Raw genomic sequence first — 20,159 nt, 5'->3', positions numbered from 1 at the left:
GACATATTCCATTCATGTTAGTCCTTGTCATTTTGCCTTGTATTTTTCTCCATTTGAATCATTTTAATCTTGACTGCCCTCCCCCCACAACCCTGCCCTAAATTGTTGCTCTTTGAGGACGGATCTCAAATCTTGTATTTGTCACATCCCTCCCTCCAGCACTTAGTTTAGGGGCATAGCATAGTAGGTGCTCATCAAACACAAGTTGGCCCGCTTTCGGGGTGGCCTTCCTCAGCATTTAGGTGCCTCCAACAGCTTCTCTAGACTTTGTTCTATGCCATCCTTCTGAGATCAAGGAATTATCCCTGGGTTGGTTGAACAGGAAAGGACCAACCTGTGAAATGGCCACCAAATGTTTTATTTATTTTACTAGTAGGCTTCAACCTCTAAGACAGCTTTGAGGAGTGGGAAGGGGAGGGCAAGACAGAAAGCAGGGAGCCGGGGAAAGGTCCATCAGACAGCAGCGCCTGGTAACTAAATCAGCTGAGGAAACCCGTCCTGGCCAGACTCCACCCTGCTTTGAAAAATCCTCCTGCTGGCTTCTACCCTCTGCCCGAGCTCGTCCTCTGCCTCATCCTCGCTCGATCTGCGGCGGGCATTCTGGTAGAGCACGGCACACACGCCCGTCAGCCAGGCGGCCACGGTGCCCGCGGAGAAGATGCAGAAGCCGATGAGCAGCAGGAAGATGTAGTCTTGGTGGTCCAGGTGCGTGACGCACATGTACCGGAGCGGGTTCCCCACCTTCGTGATGGGCCACCCTGCCAGCTCTGTGGGCTCCAGGCACGTGGCATTTTGTTCATCTAAGAGGAAACACACAGCAGGCAGAGTGCTGAAACAGCAGAACTCCCAGGGTGCTGAGGCCAGCAGGGACTTGGAGAGGCTGTCTGGACTCTCGTTACTCAAAGTGTGGTCTGCGGGCCAGCGATATCGGCATCACAGGGACCCCGTTAGAAATGCAGAATCTCAGGCACCGCCCCAAGGCCTCCTGAATCAGAATCTGAATCTTAACAAGATCCCCAGGTGATCTCTGGGGCACATTAAGGTTTGAGACTGCTCCTGGACTGCTTTTTGCCCGAGGCTTAGCTGTGTTCAGATTCACCTCCTGAAAATGGGCTTTGTTTTCTAAAGCTCCTCGAGGAACGAGAGACCACAGCAGGAGCTGGGAGGTTGGAAACTTAAGCAAGATTGCCGTGGAGTGTTGACACTCCACAGAACTCCACCAGTGCTCGTCATCTCTGTCTCCCCTTCCTCTTATTGACCCCCTCCTTCCCCCTCTGCTTTGCCCTTTCCCCTTGTCCTGTTCCTGAGCCCAGCCAGGGATCACTAAGGCCACCCAATGTCATCGCACACCACTTAGGAGGGACAAAATTCTCTGGAAATGCCTACTGTGTGCTCTCTATGCCTCACCCTCAGCTCCACCTGCCCCCAACCTGGAGAAATAAAGGGGGAGCTCAGGGAAAAGAGACAGCCAATACCGGAAGCAGTTCTGTTTCTCAGTGGTGATGTTGGTATCACTAGATGATCATATGATCTACATGAGCCTTCAGTCCTTTTTAGCCACTGACTCAGCTGCCTGGCTCCTTCTCTCAGCACCTTTCCACACCAAGCACTGCGGACTTCAGTATATAACAGAAGGCAAAGTGGGCTCTGGAGACAGACAGACTAAGGTTCAAACACACTGTTACTTACTAATTTGGTAAACTTCAGCAGGATGTCTGACTCTGTCTCTGAATACCATTGCCTCATCTTACAAAGAATGATACCTATTCTCAGGGTAGTTAGGAGGATTTAACTGCCGCAGGTGAGAAGGCAAGCTTTGTACACAATAGTGCACACAATACACTGTGCACAATAGATGCACAGACCACTCAGCCCTGTCATCAGCCCTGCGTTTTTCTAGCTCCATATACTCCGCCGTGTTGATGCTGAGGTGCCTGTGAGCGGTGTCCAGGTGAATATAAATAAGCATTAGATAAATGAGCTCCCATTCAGGGTTGAGACCAGGGTTTGAGAAAACTATGATCCAAATCATAATAGCAGCTGATATTTACCAGGTTCTGTCTACATGCTAAGTGATATACAAATGCTATCTCGTTTAATTCTTACAGCAACGTTGACACACACTATCATCCTTGTTTTACACATAAGGAAACTGAGACGCAGGAAGGTTTCCTAACTTGAAGGTTTTGGATAACCTGCAGGTTCCAGTCAGGGGACAGGAGACAGAGAAAACCCAGACTGAGCTATCTGAGCTTTTTTGGCAGAAGTGGGAGATACAGAGAGAGGCAAGTGTGGGGGGAAGCTTCACCTAGATCAGGGTAGAAACTCCAGACTATGTGAAGACACTGATATCCTTGGTGACCAAGGATGTGAGGGAAATCAGGTCTGGACTGGAGCTAGAAGCAGGAGAATTAGGGAGAGGAATACAGAAGTGAGCTGACTGGGTAGGAGGCAGCTGGCTTTGGGTGGCTGGAGACAGCTGTCCAGGCTGAGTGCTAAGTCCTCTCCAAGCTGGACACTATTCCCTGCACTCTGGTTCTGGGTCAGTGCACCTATAGTGAAGTCATTTGTTACTTTCAGGAAGATGGCCTGAAGTCTGTGGTGCTGTGAGGACTCCCTGATGGAGGAGGCTGTAGACATACGAGGAGGAAGCCAGCATGGGGGCTGCTACATCCACTGGTTACAAAGATTACAGAGGAAAGGAGAGGAAGAAGCCCCTCTCTAGAATGAGTGTGAGACAGTGGCCCTCAGGGCAACCCTGGCCCGTGGGAGAGGGAAAGGGGCCTTGGGCCTCCATCTCAGCGTGCTGTAAAGGGACAGGAACACAATTACACCTCAAGACCTGTCTCTAGTCAGCCTGCTTCCAGGACCTCTGGGGCTTTGCCCAGGAGGCCCAAGAGTGGGGCTAGTGAGGAGTAAGGCAGGCCCCTGCCATCTTCAGGAACTCTAGCAAGAGAGGACTTAAGTCACCTGCCCAAGCTGCCAGAGACACCACGTGGGAATATACAAAGAAAGATGTATTTGAGAAAGGAGAACGTGGGATTCTGAGGGTCTGGAGTGTGCCTACGGCAGTTTACCTCATTCTATTTTTAAAAAGATTAGGCTTTTAAATTGGCGCTTGGGTGGCAGAGATGAGACTAAACATTAAACGCATATTTCTCCATTTTGGAGCATTACCTTGAAAGGAGCAATTAGGCAGTGATTTTAATGCATCGTTAGGCTGCTTTTAAGTGAGGGATGTGGGTGGATCTGTGGGGAGGGTTTTTCTACTGCTGCATTCACTCTCCCCCCCTCATTGCCTGTCACCGCCAAGGTGTGAGCTCTCACCTCTTAGCAGGTCTGTCTCCACCCATTCCCAGTTTCCCAGCTCTGGACCATTTCACACACTCCTGCCAGATTTCCCCTTCTGCAAGCAAGGCTCTTGCCAGCCACACTCTGGATCAAAACCCTCCTCTGACTCCCCTGTGGGGCTCAGAATAACATCCAGATCAACTGGCCTGGTGTTCAGAGCCCTCAGGATCTGCCCCCTCCTACCTTCCCCACCTTAATTCTGAGTTCTCCCAGTACCCCACCCTTTTCATATTAAACTGCCTTTATTCCTTGATTACATATCCCCCTTATCTGTAGCTAGCTTTGTTACACTCCTCTTTTTGCATCAAATATCTCTTCCTCTAACTTTTACGTGATCAAGTCCTTCCTATCCCTCAAGGTCTAGTGTACCTGCATCTACCCCCAGTAACCCTTCCCAAACCGCGTCAGAGGGCAGTCATGTGATTGTTCCCACTTCGAACTCATCTATAGCATTTCCTAGTATCATTCTTACTGCACCTATCACATCCTGTGTTGCTTGGTGGTTATTTGCTAGAAAAGGGGTACATCTTTTCTCTCCTACTAGAGACATTTTTAGCTCTTGATGACACAATCCTTGTTTGATCATTACTGCTCTGATAATAAGAGCTATCATTCACTGAATGAATTACTTAATTTTTAAGCATTTGGGGATTTTCTAGTAATGTTTTTATTATTGAGTTCTAGTTCAGTTCTACTGTGGTCAGAGACATACTCTTTATGATTTCAACCCTTTGAGAGTTATCGAGAATTTGCTTTATGGCTGGACATAAAGTCGATTTTAGTAGTTTTTGCATGTGCACTGAAAAAAATGTATTCTGTCTTTGTTGAGTACATTGTATGTTGATTAGGGTGTGGTTTTATACAGATCTTCTGTATCTTTATTTATTTTATTTATATCTTTATCGACTTTTTATATTCTTTGACTTTTTATTGACTTTATTGACTTTTCAAAACTATTGTCTCCGTTACTATTAGATTGTTAGTTGTCTATTAGTTACAGGGGAAGTATGTTAAAACCACCAGTTATGATTATGCAGTTGTCTACTTCTCTGTATAATTCTGTCAAGTTTTGCTTTACCTATTTTGAAGCTATGCTATTAGATGCATATAAAGTTACCTCTTCTTGGTAGATTTATCCTTTTCTCATTGATCAATATCACTTATTATCTGTAGTAATGCTTCGTACCTTAAAGTGTACTCTGTTTGATGACATAAGTATGGCTGTACCAAATTTCTTTTGGTTAGTGTTTGCATTGTGTAGCTTTTCCCATCCTTTTACTTTTGATCTTTCTATGTTTCTATACTTAAGGCATATTTAGTAAGCAGGATGTAGTTTGGTTTTGTTTTTCATCAATCTAGCAAACTTTGTATTTTAATCAGCCCATTAATGTTTAATGTTAGACTGATATATTTGGATTAACTATTTGTTTTCCATTTGTCCTACTTTTTAAATGACCCTACCCCTTGACTATGTTCCTTCTATTTTATTATTTCATTTCCTCTTCTTTAGCTTGTTAGTCATGCATTCTTTTCCTAGTCTAGTATGATGACTTTAGAGTTTATAGACCTATCTACTCATCCTGGAGTGTCTGATATGTGCTAGACACCATATAAGGTGCTTCACAAAATTAAATTCTACTCCTGAGCACCCCACTAAGTAGTTTTAACTATTCCCAGGCTACAGAATGAATAAATTGTTCATCAATTATTCTGTCTCTGCCTTTCTTGATCTCCTTGCCTCTGAGAAAAGGCTGTGTGTTCTGTGTGCTGCACAATCCCAGGGCTTTCATTCACATTACAAACATGTGACTAAGCCCCATCTTATCACTTCCTCAGCTCTACTTCATAGGTGCAGGACATTTGCCCCAGTTAAAGCGCCCAGGTACAATTACAGTGTCATTAATGTTTAAATTCTTCCTGCAAATAGTTCCTAAGGAAACATAAACTACCCCCTTATTTAGTTCCACATGTGGCACGTTGCTCACAGGTGGAAAACCTGTCTGCCAAAATCGAATGCATGGAGCAGCAAGGGTTTCTGGGGCCCAGAACCACACCTGTTAATGCAGGAACCCAGAAAGCCTTCCTTCAGAAAGCCAGCTTGAACCTGGTGGTTTTAAGAGGAATTGCTCCTTTTCTTGGTCTGCAGAAGCGACCACAGTTCTGGGGTCTGCTGAGCTCTCCAGAGGAGCAGGCTGCTCTGAGCTCCCTGGGCAGTCTTGCTTAGGACCTGTCTGGGCTGAGTGGAGGAGGCCAGCCTCCATGTGGTGGCCACGTAAAGTGAGAGAATAGAATCTGGAGACTTCTCTCTCAATTACACTGCAACTTGGAGAGCAAATACCAGTTTCCATCAGCTTAAGCACTTTGTCATGAAACTTCTACCTGGAACCTAGAGAAAGGCCTAATTCCCTTATTTCTCCTCCTTAGGCCCTAGCTTGCCTGAACATCATTAGATGTTCCGTATTCTTTTCTCCAGCTAAATTATGTATTTGTCAACTACCTATTCATTTGTCTGCCTCCGCCCACTAGATTATGAACTCCATGAAGACATGGATTTGTTTTCACTGTTGTGTCCTCAACATCTAGAATAGTGCTTAACACATACTAGAGCTCAAAGTATGTTTGTTGAGTGAATTAAATATTGTTTGTTATTAATGCCCCTTGGGGTCAATGTCATTCACATAATGCTCGGCTGGAGGAAAGGGAACCTGGGGAGATAGAAGACTATAGGTGGGTCAGCTAACTAACCTCTTGCCATCTTAGACTACTCTACACTAGGCTAATACCAATCCCTGCTTACCTCATGAGAGTCTGGGGAAGGATTCAGTGAGCTAAGGGGTGTGAAGTCCTGGAGGAGGCAGGAACAGATGACTGTTCTGTTCAAATGGAGGGGTAAGCCTTGAAGTGTCCTCTGAGACTGCAGAGAAGGAAATGAGGGTAAGTGCAGATGGGGAAGGGGCTGAGGATGCAAGGGCTGCCAGCATGATGGCAAAAGGTAGTTATTATTATTCCCCAATTATTGTTTGAGAGCAGAGACCCTATCTGTTCACCTTTGTATCCCTAGTGCCTGGTACACAACAGAGGTTTGATAAATGTCTATTGAATGCATAGAGAATGGCTGGATTATTGGTTTAATCTCATACAGCAGTTCTTAAACTCATATTTTTGGCCTTGCTGTTTAGGACTGGTTTCTGATAGAATTTGAGGGGATCACTATCCTATTCTGCTGTACTATGGGTGGCCCAGAGGAGAAGACTCCCTAGAGGGAAACCTAGACTGGACCGTAGAGCAGCCCAGCACCACCAAAGCCAACTGGCCAGCAAGGCTCCCTTCTTAGACCCTCATGCATGGTCCTCTGAGCATTTCTAGTCCTCCATTGGCTCCTACCTTTGCCACCCTAGAGCTTCTTTTCCTCATCACTCAGCTGTCTTCCCTTGATGGCATGAGCCAGGCTTCAGCAAATTACAACCTGTGGGCCAAATCCATCCTGAAGCCTGTTTTTGTAAATAAAGTTTTATTGGAACACAGCCATGCCCATTCATTCATGTATATTCTATGGCTGCTTTCATGTTACAAATGACAGAGTGAATAGTGGCAACAAAGACCCACAAAGCTTAAAATATTTATTATTTGCCCTTTCATGGAAAGTGTGTGCTGACTCTCGGTCTGAAGCATCCTTGGCTTTGGACGATTTGGGCTTGGGCAGTACATTTCTTATCTGATACAATTTTTTCCCTTGGATAAAGAGTTCATATTTTGGTAAAGGTTAAACCTGATTCATAGACTCTTGGAACATTACAGGAACAACCTTGAAATCCAGCAAGTTCAACCTGATTATTCCTGTGCTTTAAGGGTGCTTTAGGCTACAGGACTGGTGTTTTTGTATAAGTGGTTGTATATGGGCAAGATTTAGAGGTAGAAAGACCCCTTTTCCTCATAATGCTCCTCATGTGCTTGTCAGTGCCCAAAATTCTGTCAGCAGGAGATAGAACCATTCATTCCACTGATAAAAGAAGGCTTAAAGTGTAAGGTCCTCTGAAAAAGAAGCCAATGACTTAATCCCTTCCCTGGGGAACCCCTGCTACTGCCTTTCTTGATGGAGGAGGGGAGCCAGCTACATGACAGGCCTGGGGGATGGTACCAAGCAGTTCCTGGAAGCTAATGGAAAACGCTAGTTTGCTCTCAGTTTGGCCTAGAGCTGGACCTGCTGAATAATAACTCATCTTCTCAGAAAAATCCAGATAGTAGACAGTTATTATCCTCATGGATAATAGGCAATTTAGAAAAGTTCAGTGGTGGAAGACAGCACCGTTCACCAGTCACCCAGGCAGAAACTTGGGAGCCCTTCCTGTTTCCTCTCTCACATCCCATAATTTAAGCCATGAGACAATCCTGTTAGTCCTACCTTCAAAATATATCCCAATTCTTACCTCTTCTTATCTTCTGGACCATTACCCTGGGCCAAGCCACAGTCTTCCCTTTGCCTGAACTGTGACAGCCTCTTAACTTGTGTCCCCACTTTCCACAGTCTCTCTCCATCTAGCAGTGGGAACCAGCTGTAAACCATAGATCGTGTCACTTCTCGCTCAAAACCCTTTCATGACTTCCTGTCACATTTAGAATAAAGCCAAAAGCCTCTCCATGACCTGTTGGTCCTATAAGATCTGGCCTCTGATTTTTTACCTCATTTCTTACCTTGGCTTCACTCCACTTCAGCCATACCCACCTTCTGCTACATCGAGCTCATTGCACCCCAGAGCCTTTGCACTTGTTCTTCCCTCTGTCTAGAAAGACCACACCACCCTGCACCATATTTCCATTGCTGGTCCCTTCACTTTATTAAGTTCTCTGCTCTTCTTACTTGATGCTTCAATATGTTGGCATTCCCCCAAAGCTTCTGTCCTTGCCCTGTTACCCTCTCATTCTAAACTCTTTCCCTGGCTGATCTCATCCTTTGTTTGGTTTTGATGATCACCAGTGAGCTGATGATTTCCAAACATATATTTTATTCTCTATTATGAATTTCAGGTCAGAATATCCAAATGCCTCCTGGCTCACAAAGACCTCCCACTCAACACGTTCATGATGGGACTTGGCTTCTCTCCTAATCCCCTCACTACCCCTCCTCTCAGTGGAGCCCCCATAGCTGTCCAAGCCAATACTTGATTTTTTTCTTTTCCTTTATTTTCCATGTCTCATGGATTTTTTATTCACTCAAATATTTCTTGAGCATTTTCTCTGTGTCTGAATCTTTCTGAAGATTCAGACCTGCTCTTTGCTCTTACAGACCTTCCTGTCTATCAGGGAAAACAAATGTTAAATTAATACAAATCTGTTAATTGTGCTAAGAGTCACAAAGGGAGTACAGGGAACTCTGGGAGGGTCTAGTTCAGTCCCAAGTCCTGTTGCTTCTACCTTCTAAACAGTTCCTTCTGACCTGTCTGTACCTCTTCATCCACACTGTTGCCATCCTCTCTTGTCTGAATGCCCATACGAGCCTCCTAGCCCTGTATCCATCTTGTCTGCCTGCCAAAACTTCTCAGGATACATTGCATGTTCCCTAGAAAGACCATAAACAAAGGCCCTAGATGGCCAGACCCCTGTTTCTCTTTCTGCATCCATGCTTTGCTGGATTCCTTACAGTTTGGGGAATTCTTCATCTCTAGAGATGAAGAAACTGAGGTTGGCTGCTTTGGCTGGCCTTGCACTGCCTCCTTCCAGGGGCCTGAGTGGTGCTGGGCCATCAGAGGGGCCATGCATAGAGGTCTGGCATTTCTGAGCTCGAGGGAACTTTAGATCACCCCCACTCAGGGATTCCAACAGGGCTGAGTTAGAGGTCCTTCCCAAACCGCACATGCTTGCCATCCCCATCCCTTCTCGAATTTTCTGGATGATTTAGGGATCACTGACCCAGTCGCACCCCTCTCAGCCCCCTTGTTGTCCTCATGAGGCTGCTCCTCTGGCTCTCAACAGGAGGGAGCCACAAGGCCAGGGTGTTCGTGATAAGGTGGGAGAGATGTGCTAGCGGAGCAGTTGACAGCCTCGGCAATGACTGCTGCCCAGCTGTTCCCTCTTTTGGTGTCTGGTCTTTATTGCAATTTCCCTGGTGGAGGAGATGGGCTAGCATTAATAGTGGAAGGGTGTGAGGACCTGAATTCATTCTGGAAATCTAAGTTTTGGCGCAGCTGTAGATGATTTTGTACTTGGTGGATTCAAATGGGGCCATTATCCTATGAGAGCAGCTTTGAATACAGGATGAAATAGCCTCAGAATGAGACTGAGATGTTCCTGTTCAAAATGCCCTCAAAATGACTTGGACTTGAAACAGCACATGACCCAACCCACCTGCTCCCTGCAGATGTCCCTGAGTGGCTTTGTCCCCCTGCATTGGCAGCACTCCTGTGCAGACTCCTCTTTTTGACGTGTGGGCCCCACCATCGGACTAAGCAGGACTGCCTAAGGACTATAATTTAAGGGTTGACACAAAGGGAACCTCTGTCCTGAGACTACCTCCACATGTACGTTAGTAGCCTGTGATTTTCTGAATTCTCACTGTTTCTGGTTGTTCCCTGTCACATTGCAAATGCTCCTTGAGGGAGACATATCAAAACATTATTAGCTACTAACATCTTAGTGTAAGTCAATTTATTCACCAGATGGAGCGGCCACCATAGAGCTAGAACCCAGACCATTGTCCTAGGGTTTCTCAAAATGTGGCCTAAGGAGCACCTGCCCCAACATCTCACTGAGTCACCACCTCTAGACATGGAGCCTGGGCTCTTGTGCTCATTACAGTTTGAGAACCACTGGTGGAGCAGACCAGGTCTGGGAGGAAAGTCCAGGGCACTGAGTGCCTGGGCGGTGGAGGCATTTTTCAAGGCCAGACATTGTTCAAGGCCATTGCTTAAGACAGGAAGCGGGAGAGTGCAGGAGTTAGAGGTTGCACTTCCTAATTGTGTGACCACTGCCCTCATCTCTAGGAACACCTGCACCTCGACACGGACTCGTTGTGCACTTTGCTCATCTGGGACCCTGTCTGCTGACCACTGCTCTCCTTTTCCTTCATCTAAGTGCATCTTATCTTTCTATTTAGGTTCATAGGCTGCCAACGAGAAGGGATTTATAGAGTATCTAATCCTATTCCCTTATTTCAGAGACAAATGAGACTCAGAGGGAAAAATGACTCACCCCAAATCACACACAGGCATGACTGGGATCAGGCTTCCTGGCTTTCAACTGCATTTTCTCTCTCTTGTATCCCCCTAGATTTGCCTTATTAAGGACAGGAATTATGACTTCTTTCCCTGTGATAAAGCACCCCAGCAACATAAATACAATGTTGGGCATGTAATAAACATACAATAAATGTTTCAGAGTTGAATAGACTGTGATGTGCCTGATAGTAAGGAAATACCATGGCATGGGAGAAAGCATTGAACTTGGGTGTCAGAAGATCTCCACGCTGGGCTGGGCTCTATAGCCACTTACCTGGGACGTGGCTAGATTCTAAAGTTCCAGCTTAAGCTTCCTATATCTTCCTATATTAAAGGCTTCGCCCACCAATATGGTGGCCACTAGCCATACATGTGGCTATTTAAATGAATTGAAATGATGTAAAATGAAAAATTCAGTTCCTCAGTTCTACTAGCCTAATTTCAAGAGCTCAACAGCCACATGTGGCTAGTGGGTAGTGTATCGGACAGCACAGGTTTAGACCATTTCTACTGCTGCAGAAGCTTTTGTTGGGCAGTGCTGGACCAGACTTTGAGGGTGGAGGGCATGCAGGAAGCCAGGCTTTTTCTGTCCAGGAGCTTAGAGCTACATGAGTTTTTGAGAGCATCTTCAGAGGCATTCAACCCTGTCCTGCTGGGGAGCTCTCTCCTGGGAAGAGCTCAATTTCTACTCTCACCTTCAAACAGCATTAATGACTGGAAAATTACAGTTCCAGCCAGGAATTAGTTCTCCTATTTTCTGACCTGAGCCAAAAAGGAAATGGAATCTGTGGACCTGTTTTAACTCTGTATTGATCAGAGCATCCAGGCAACCAGCACATTTCAACTCACCTCCATTTCTGCTATGATTTTTGTGTTTGGAAAGTGAATACGTGAACTCTTTGAGGACTGGGCAGTTTTCAGTGCATCTGGCGAGTATATCATTGGAGGGTTTCCTTTGAGGAAGACTTTTGATGATAGTGCCAAATCTCTTGTCAATATGGGAAAGTTTTGATGTTCCTATCTGCTGTAGCCTTGTGATGAAATAAGGTGAATAAAACATTCAGCCTCCTCTATAGCCCCTCTGTGGGGGGTGAACTTAGCCAAGGTGTGACATAGGGGAAGGACATATTATTGCCCTCATGTCTTTTGTTTTAACACCTCTCCATTTCTTTCCTGGATCTTGGCTTCCTTCAAGGTTCCCCCACTGCTGCAGAATTAATCTTAGCTAATTGCATTTCCCAAGAACTCACTCTTCCCTCTGATATGAAAGTTGATAAAAGCTTAGGGGCACCGGTATTATTCTGCCCTGGAACTTACATATTTGTTCACAATCCTTTTCAAGGTTGGGGCACTTTTAGGGACCAAGAAGGATGAATCTCTAATGGCTAATTTTAGCCCAATGGTAGGCAGTGGATGGGGAGAGACTGGGGCAAAAATGCTGCTCATTACTCTTCAGATCACAAAATTACACCATGTAGGTGACTTCCTTCTCCTAAGGCCATGTCTGCCCCATAGTTGAACTGACCTCCTTGCCCTCATCCCTTGAAAGATGTCTGCACGTTCACACCTGTTTCTGGAAGTGGGGTTTGTGTTTAAGATAGAACTTCAGTTCCAGACTCAGGTGACTCAGGAAGAGCCACCTTGCTGCTGCTGGCCCAGCCCTGAGTCTCATGGCCTGGGCTGAGACCAAGCCTTGATTTCAGCTTCTGGTTTTATTTCCCAGGGTCTGAACTCCTGTATTCATAACTCATCCAATATTCAAATCCAGGATTCCCTCTGTCCCATTTTCTCAGGGATTAGAATCCTGGGACCTGCTGCCTACCTTCCCATCTCCTATTTATATCCCCATATGCATCTGTACGGTCATATCTCCTGCACAGGGAACACTGTCCTCCAATAAGGCTGAGCCTTCCTGAAGTCCACTGCTTGTCCCAGGGACCACCTGAATGATATTTGCTACTCTCTTAGTATCCTGTGTCTTTCCTACATCTGCCAACCATTTGTTTATTGAATGTTTATGGTGTGCCAGGCTTAATGTTGATGACAGTTTTTAAATGTTCTCATTTCATCCTTACACCAGCCCTAGAGAGGTTGGTTCTATTATTAGACCTGTCTGAAAGATGAGGAAATTGAAGTGTGGAGAGCTTAAGTAAATTATCTATCTCCTACAGATACAAAGTGGCAGGGCTAGGGTTATGATCCACAACTGTTACACTCCAGAACCTGAGCTCTTCATACTGGGCTCTCCTGCCTGTATGGTGGCCGTCCTTCACCACCTGAAGCTGAGGCTGTCCGAAGTACTTGTTCTACCCCAAAAGGCACATGCTTGCCTTTTTTGTCTTGCTGTGTCCATGAGGTTAGTTCTGCTGTGCCTAACTGGACCGTGGGACACATAAGGTGCAGGTGGCCCATAGTCAGATGAGTCTCAATGCACAACCCCAGGGTTCTTGGCTAGCTACCTCTATGAACACTTGTTTGGCACATAATAGGCACTCAAGAAATATTTAAATGGATGAACGCCTGAGCTGAGTGGTAGCATGGAAGTCCCTTACTTCACTGCCTTGCTTTACAAGGGGTCTATATACTGGAATTCTGCTGTCATGCAGACCTCAATACTGCACTGCAGGCAAAATCTCCCAATACTGAGGTTTAGTATCTCCCTGGGTCTAAAATGACACCCATCTTTAAGTTGGATTCTCCTTTATAAACAACCAGGTTATTTAGCTTATTTCATAGAAATTCTTCCTGTATCCTGAAATTTGGGCACATGGGGAAGAGATGTGTAGACCCCATTCTAGAACATGCCAGAGAGTACCGTTTTGATAGAAAATGTGGTATAATAGGTGGGCTAAAGGTTGAGAGTTCAACTAGAGTGTTTGTAAATAGCAAAGATATTTCCACCTAACAGAGGCAGGAATCATCATATGAGAGTCACATGAAATAAACATCTTCCATTATGTTGAGGTCTGGCTAAAGGGCAAGAGAAGCATCTAATGAATTTTATTGTGTGAGTGTTTTCAGCTTTTTGTGTATGTGTCTGTGTGTGTGTTCATGTGTTGACGTGTATCTGTGCATTTATATGTGTATGTGTGTCATGCATATGTAATACGTGGGTGAGTGTGTATGTAATTATGTATATATGTATGTATGGTATGTTTGTGTAGATACAACTTTGTGTTTGTATATGTGCATGTATGTATGTGTTTGCATGTGTGTTCATGTGTATGTTTGTGGTTGTGTGTGTGTGTGTGTGTGTGTGTGTGTGTGTGTATGGGAAGGGAGAACCAGACTGAATAACATGCAAAGGAGAGCAAACACTGAGGTTAGGTTCATTCTTTTAGAGTTCGGGTAGATTGGGGTGAAACCTCAGTTTGCAAGGGAAGTGCAGGCATATTATAATGAGTTTATGATGACTAGGACTTATTATCCAATGAAAATGATCTAGTGTGAGTTCCAAGTGTAGACAGGTAAAGCTGAAATTTAGGTGCTGTGGGCATATGCTTAAAACATGACTTATATTTATAACTAAAGTGACTTATTCAATCATAGTTATGTAATATGAGGATTTAAGAGAGAGTTGCCACATGGGAAAAGACTTGAATTTGAAATCAGGAGGTTCCAACCATTTTCTTGCCTTTTAGTAGCTGTGTGGTTTTGGGTGAATCAGTCTATCTTCTCAACCATAGGATAGGGGTTAAAAATACCCATCCTAGCCTCTTCCAGTCCTAGAGCACAAAATTTAAGGGTTGGTGTGACACTCAAGTAGAGAAACTGAAACAGCATGTGTGAAAAAACTTCAGCAGCTGCAAAGCTCCGTACAAAGCTAAATTATTCTATGTCTGAGCTGGGGCTCACTGTTGTTTTTAAGAGATAATAGTAGTGAACTGGAGCAATGAGACCATATTTCTGTATGAAGTGAACTGGGAGGGTTCCTCTACGCCACCAAACAGCAGAGGGAGATGAGCAGATTAGCAGTTGTGTGTGTGTGTGTGTGTGTGTGTGTGTGTGTGTGTGTGTGCGTCAGGGTGGGGGGCTCCCACTGGCCAGTGGATGAAAGATTTGTCTACCTCAAAAGCCAGACTCTTCATTCACAAGGAGCTTATGAGCTTGACAAGATAGACACCCGCCTCTGACGTTTTTGAAAATATGCAGTGAAACAGACCTGGTTTTCAATCCTGGATTGAATTGAGTCAAGGAGTCCAAAGTAGTTAGCCTGAAAGTTCTGAGAAGATACAACTTTTTAAGCAAAATTCTGATTACAGGAGATTTGGTGGGAACTGAAGTGATAGGCTTAGGCACTGGGGAAGAAGCCAAGCTACTTACCCTTTTCAGCTAAGTAGGGGGTCCTCCTGCCAAATTGGTGGTTTCTGCTCAAGGAAAATGTGTATGAACGGTGGGGAGGTGGCAAGAAAAGATGATGCCGGTCCACAGGCTAGTTACATGAACACTGACAGGGAGAATCCCATTGGGGAATCACATTTGATGCATGAGAATGATTAATACTGACCCTCTTTTAGAGAGCTTTCTAGAAAGCAGCACAGCACCAGTCATTGAGAAAAGTGGAAAGCATGATCACTAGAAAGGCAAGGCAAGCCCCCCAAGAAACTGCTCCTGTGTTCTTTTATGATTACTACTGTTAAGATGGTCTGACAAAATTTGTTCCTTTTGATTTATTCTAACTCAAGTTGAAGTACCTGGCAGCAGGGCCAGGTGCCTCGGGCACAAAATTTAAGGAGACACTCAGTCTCGGTGCCACCTTCGATTCTGCATCCTGGAAGCCTTGCTTGCCTCATCAGATTCCAGCCCCTGCCTGGAAGACAGTTCAAGACACGTGCGTTGGAAAGCCAGGAGGGCACATTTTTACTTGTTCTCACCACCCATCTCCTTCTCCCCCAGTGCGCCTTAAAGTCTGTCATTTTGGTCAGGAATCTTTCTAGAATATTGCCACATGGGCAGGACTTCAGGGTGGAAACTTCAGCAGGACTTTTGTGAAGCTGGTGCATGAAAATATTTTCAAAAACACACACCCAGGGAAGGCAGAGAAGATTTGGTTCTGATAGGGTTTAATTACATCAGTGCCTCCAGGCTTTCTGTGAGGGGTTATTTCACACTTCCACTAAGCTCTGACTTCCCTGGGTGAAAGTGGTATTGGTGGAGTGGGGGAATTGAAGGATAAGAATGGGACAGTAAAGTCACTGAAAAGAAGAAGGGATGAGGCACCAGAGTGCCCCAGGGACCATGGCAGAGGGGTGGGGACAGTGGATAGAGTGGCAGCAACTGGCTTGGAGCTCTACCAGGTAAGACTTGAGAGTCTGCCTGTGAGATTGGAATCTCCCTGCTTGACACAGTGGACACTGGTGGTCCATTCTCCACCCATTCATGCCGTGCTCTCCTTCCTTGTGAGGTTAGCATCTGAAGACAAAGAAGATATCAAATGCCTTCTCTTCTCCTCTCTCTCTCATTCATGTCCAGGTCGCTCACGTGCCCCTCCTCTGTCTCTGTTGAACTTTCCCTTCTGTATATCATACCACTGGATTTTCTGCTGGCTATGAATGACTGAATTTACTTTTAGATCCTGAAAAAAGTCAGTCACTGACTTAAACAGATTAAAATAGTTTACCAATGGAATACAGTGTCCCTGTATTTCTTTGTCACTTTGCAGTTACGGTACTTTACCGTTTCCACACATATCATTTCCTGTTGACATGACAACTCTGTATGTTTGGTAATACTGTCCCTACTTTATGGATCAAGAAACTGAGGCACAGAGAAATTGTGACTTCCCCAAGGACGGCCAAGTAGTAAGGGCTGAGTGCGGGAGCAGAACTCAGCTATTTGGACGGCTATTCTAGAACTTTTTCTACTGGTCCTTACTGTCTCTCCAGTCAACCCAGGGATGGATCCTGCAGAGCAATAAGAACGCTTTCAATCAACTTTACCCAGATATCTCTCCCACACTGACCATCTTTTGACTTCACTTTTTCTGGAACCAATTCCTCCTATGCCATCACATCCTCATCCCCGCACCCAATCAAGTCCTCACCTGGATGGTTCACAGGGGACATTATTAAGTAGATGGTGAAGTCCAGGAAAGAGCAGTTGCATTTCCAGGGGTTTCCACTCAGATACAGGGTCTGGAGTGTTATGAGGTTATGGAAGGCAGCAGGGTCCAAGGTCTGCAAGCCGGTATTTCTGAGGTCCAGGTACCTCAAAGAGCTGGTGTTGGCAAAGGTGTACTTGTTGAGTGATAACAGATGAGGGTTGCTGGAGATGTTCAGCTGCACCAGATTGCTGAGCATGGAGAAACTGTATGGGGAGATCAAGGTTAAATTGTTGAAGCTGAGATCGAGGTAGATGAGTTTGAAGACCCCGACGAAGGTATAATCCATCACCTCCTGAATCAGGTTCTTCTGACAGTCCAAGTAAACAAGGTCACTGAGGAGTCCTAGATTCATCGCTGGCAAAAAGCGGATGCTGTTTTCATTCAGGTACAGCCTCCGGGTGTTCAGGGGTATGTCAGAGGGGTATTCAGTTAACTGGACCCCTGTGCAGATCACTTCTTGGGCTTGACACTGACAATTATTTGGACACCTTGACCCCGATACCAGTCCCATTCCAAAGGAAAAGAGTAACCACCCGGGCCCAGGGCCTGAAGCACGGGACATACTAAGAAGCGGCGACTACCCTCCTTCCACTTGCCAGCGGGCGCTGTCCCTCTGATCGGGAGGCTGCCGAGGGGCGTGGTGGGGCGGGGGGAGGGGCGCTGGAAAGAACTGTAACACTGGCTTTGGGCGAAGCGATTTTCCATTACAGGAGAACTGAACAGAAGTTGAAACGCGAGGCCCAATGCCCTGCCGCCCGGCTTGGTGGCTCTGCTGATTGCTCACTCCCAGACTGCTGCTGGAAGCCTGCCGGCTTGGCGGCTTTAAAAGGTCTCACTCTTTCCCTGCGTTCGCAAGTGAAGGGGAGCCAGGGGAGAGCCACATGACAATGAGGTTGCCAGTTGACACCTTTGTGATGTCAGCAGCCTCCGGAGACTGCCCAGCTGAGGGAGGGAGAGTCCTGACTCTTCTTCTGGGTGGTGTGAGGGTGTTTTGTGTTAACTCAGTAAGCCGGCTGTCCCTGGGGGAGTGGGGGGAAGCGCACGGATTCACCGTGTGCGCGCGTGTGAATCAGCTCCCCAAGGAGTTGCAGTGGATTAGACTAGATTGGACCCCCTAATCCGCAGGCCACAGAGGGATCACGGAAATCTCCAGTCCAACTCCCTTTTTTTACTGATGTGAAAAGTGACCTGAGGTCAGTTCTCAGCGTGGGTCTCTTCCTTAGGTATTGAGTTTGGATAGGTGCCATTTTTGGGGTGTTGTCGGGAGAAGATGGGAAAGGGTGGAGGAGGGGGGAGCGCCTTTGAAATGAGGCAAGGGAAATTCCCTAATAAGGTGGTGTTCTTACGACTGTATTCCCAGTTTGCATACAACCCTGTCTGCATTTGGAATATATATGTGTACTAGTATTTAAAAGCCTTTTGAGCAAGTATAAATATTCCCCCTAAAACAAAACCCAAATGTATTAAAAAAAAATCTGAGTGCAATGATAGGAACTATTTCTTACCGTTTATATTCTAGAATTTTTAAAATAATGAGGGCCTCACTAGTGCTTCTAGTATGAGTTTATACTCATTAGCTGCTTGAAGGATAATGGGAGAGCGTCTTTTAGAGGGAAGGATGGAGAGTCTGGAAGCTTAAGTGTTAGGATGTATCACCCATTCTATGGAAGAAGGCACATTGGGCAGAAACAAAGAAAAAGCATCTCAGGAATTAAAATTTTTATTTTAGGGAAAATAGGATTTCATTCTTTGAAACATTCATAGATAACATAACTTGAATATTAATAAAGTAATGAAATCTATATTTAGCTTAGCACAGTGCCTGGCACCTGGTATGTAATAAATATTTATTGAATGAATGATGCGTGAATGTCTCTGATGGTTTGCTCCCTTTTCTTGTTTCTCTGCCAAGAGAGAAATTAATAAACTCAAGTGGATTTGTGGCTGGTTAGCTAATGCTTGATTGTGTTTACTTACTCAGCATTCCCAGGCCATGAATTAGGATGATGACTTTGGTGTGTTTACCGAATTGAAAGTGACCTTATTTAAGTAGAAATTTGAACACTTAAAATAATGACCCAAATGGTAATTGTACTAATTGAAGCAGAATTTTATTGATAGAAGTGTCACCCTCTCCTTATAATTAAAAAAAATGATAAATTCCTGGCCAGATCTTACATGATTGCCCAGGAGAGGAATTTGGAACATGAAGTCTATGGAGAAGAATTAATTTCCAAAGTGATCGTTTCTTTTCGGGGCTGGGGCAAAGGTGTGGTTTGATGGTGGGGTGGGGTGGGGATGCATTATTTAGATGGCGCTGTGTGTGTTGTGTTTCTTTTTGATGAGAGATGATGCTGCCTGGCCTACCAGGGCTCGTGGAGTGATTTTATTGATGTTCCACCCTTTCTTTCTTTTTTAAAAATATCTTCTCAATACTTTATTTTTAAAGTTTTTATTGGAGTATAGTTGATTTACAATGTTGTGTTAGTTTCTGCTGTACAGCAAAGCGAATCAGTTATACATATACATATATCCACTCTTTTTTAGATTCTTTTCCCATATAGGCCTTACAGAGTATTGAGTAGAGTGCCCTGGGGTATACAGTAGGTCCTTATTAGTTTTCTGTTTTATATATAGTGGTGTGTATATCTCAGTCCCAATCTCCCGAGCTACCATATGATCCTGCAATCTCACTACTGGGCATGTATCCAGAGAAAACCATAATTCGAAAAGATATATACACCCCAATGTTCATAGCAGCACTATTTACAATAGCCAGGCTATGGAAGCAACCTAAATGTCCATCGACAGAGGAATGGATAATGAAGATGTGGTATATATATACACACACACAATGGAATATTACTCAGCTATAAAAAAGAATGGAGTAATGCCATTTGCAGCAACAGGGGTGGACCTAGAGATGGTCATGCTGAGTGAAGTAAGTCCACCTTTTCTTCCATGACTTTCTCTCTCTTTCTGACTCTTCCTTTCCTCAGGGAACCAGTGTCTCCATGTTGCCCTATTGAATTTCCAGCCCCTCGTGTAGACTCACTTTCTCAAGACATTAGCCTCAGGCTCAGGCTTACCTGTCTGGCCATAAGATTACAAGTGTTGTCACTTAGAAAAGCCTTAGATGAATAAAGCATACTAAAGCTTATTGACCAACACACAGTGGCTGTGTCTCTCTCTCTGAAGTAGTATTATTTTAACAAAGCATCATGAGTGGTTAACCTCAAGGAATAGTCCTTTGGCTTGAGCTAGCTGTGTAATTTTTGGTCCTGAGGTCTGAATATCCACAGGCTAATTTCAGCTTTTCCAGGTTAGACCAGATCCCTAAAGTGTGTTCTTCATTTTGAGACTGAGTAAATATGTGTTAGTGAATGAGTGGACGAGAAAAAGGAGGGTAAAGAATGTAGCCAGGCTACCTGATCTCAGAACCTTAAAAATTCTTCTTTCAAGGAACATCTAGTGAAACTACTATCTCAGGGATC

The 20,159-nt window shown here is 45.0% G+C and overlaps 1 protein-coding gene across 1 annotated transcript; it reads right to left on the bottom strand.

The window, feature by feature from the left end:
• Window positions 1-474: 474 nt before the first annotated feature.
• LRRC52 (leucine rich repeat containing 52) lies at window positions 475-17,227 on the bottom strand. The gene is made up of 2 exons (XM_060009129.1): window positions 16,606-17,227; window positions 475-800 (listed from the first exon to the last, which is right to left on the bottom strand). Exons 1-2 carry the CDS (start codon window positions 17,225-17,227, stop codon window positions 475-477), a joined length of 948 nt encoding a protein of 315 aa, XP_059865112.1.
• Between the last annotated feature and the right edge of the window lie 2,932 nt (window positions 17,228-20,159).

This window comes from Delphinus delphis, chromosome 1, assembly GCF_949987515.2.
Source record: "Delphinus delphis chromosome 1, mDelDel1.2, whole genome shotgun sequence".
NCBI lineage: Eukaryota > Metazoa > Chordata > Mammalia > Artiodactyla > Delphinidae > Delphinus > Delphinus delphis.
Note: the sequence above shows the minus strand (reverse complement) of the source record. Positions and strands in the feature narration are given on the sequence as shown.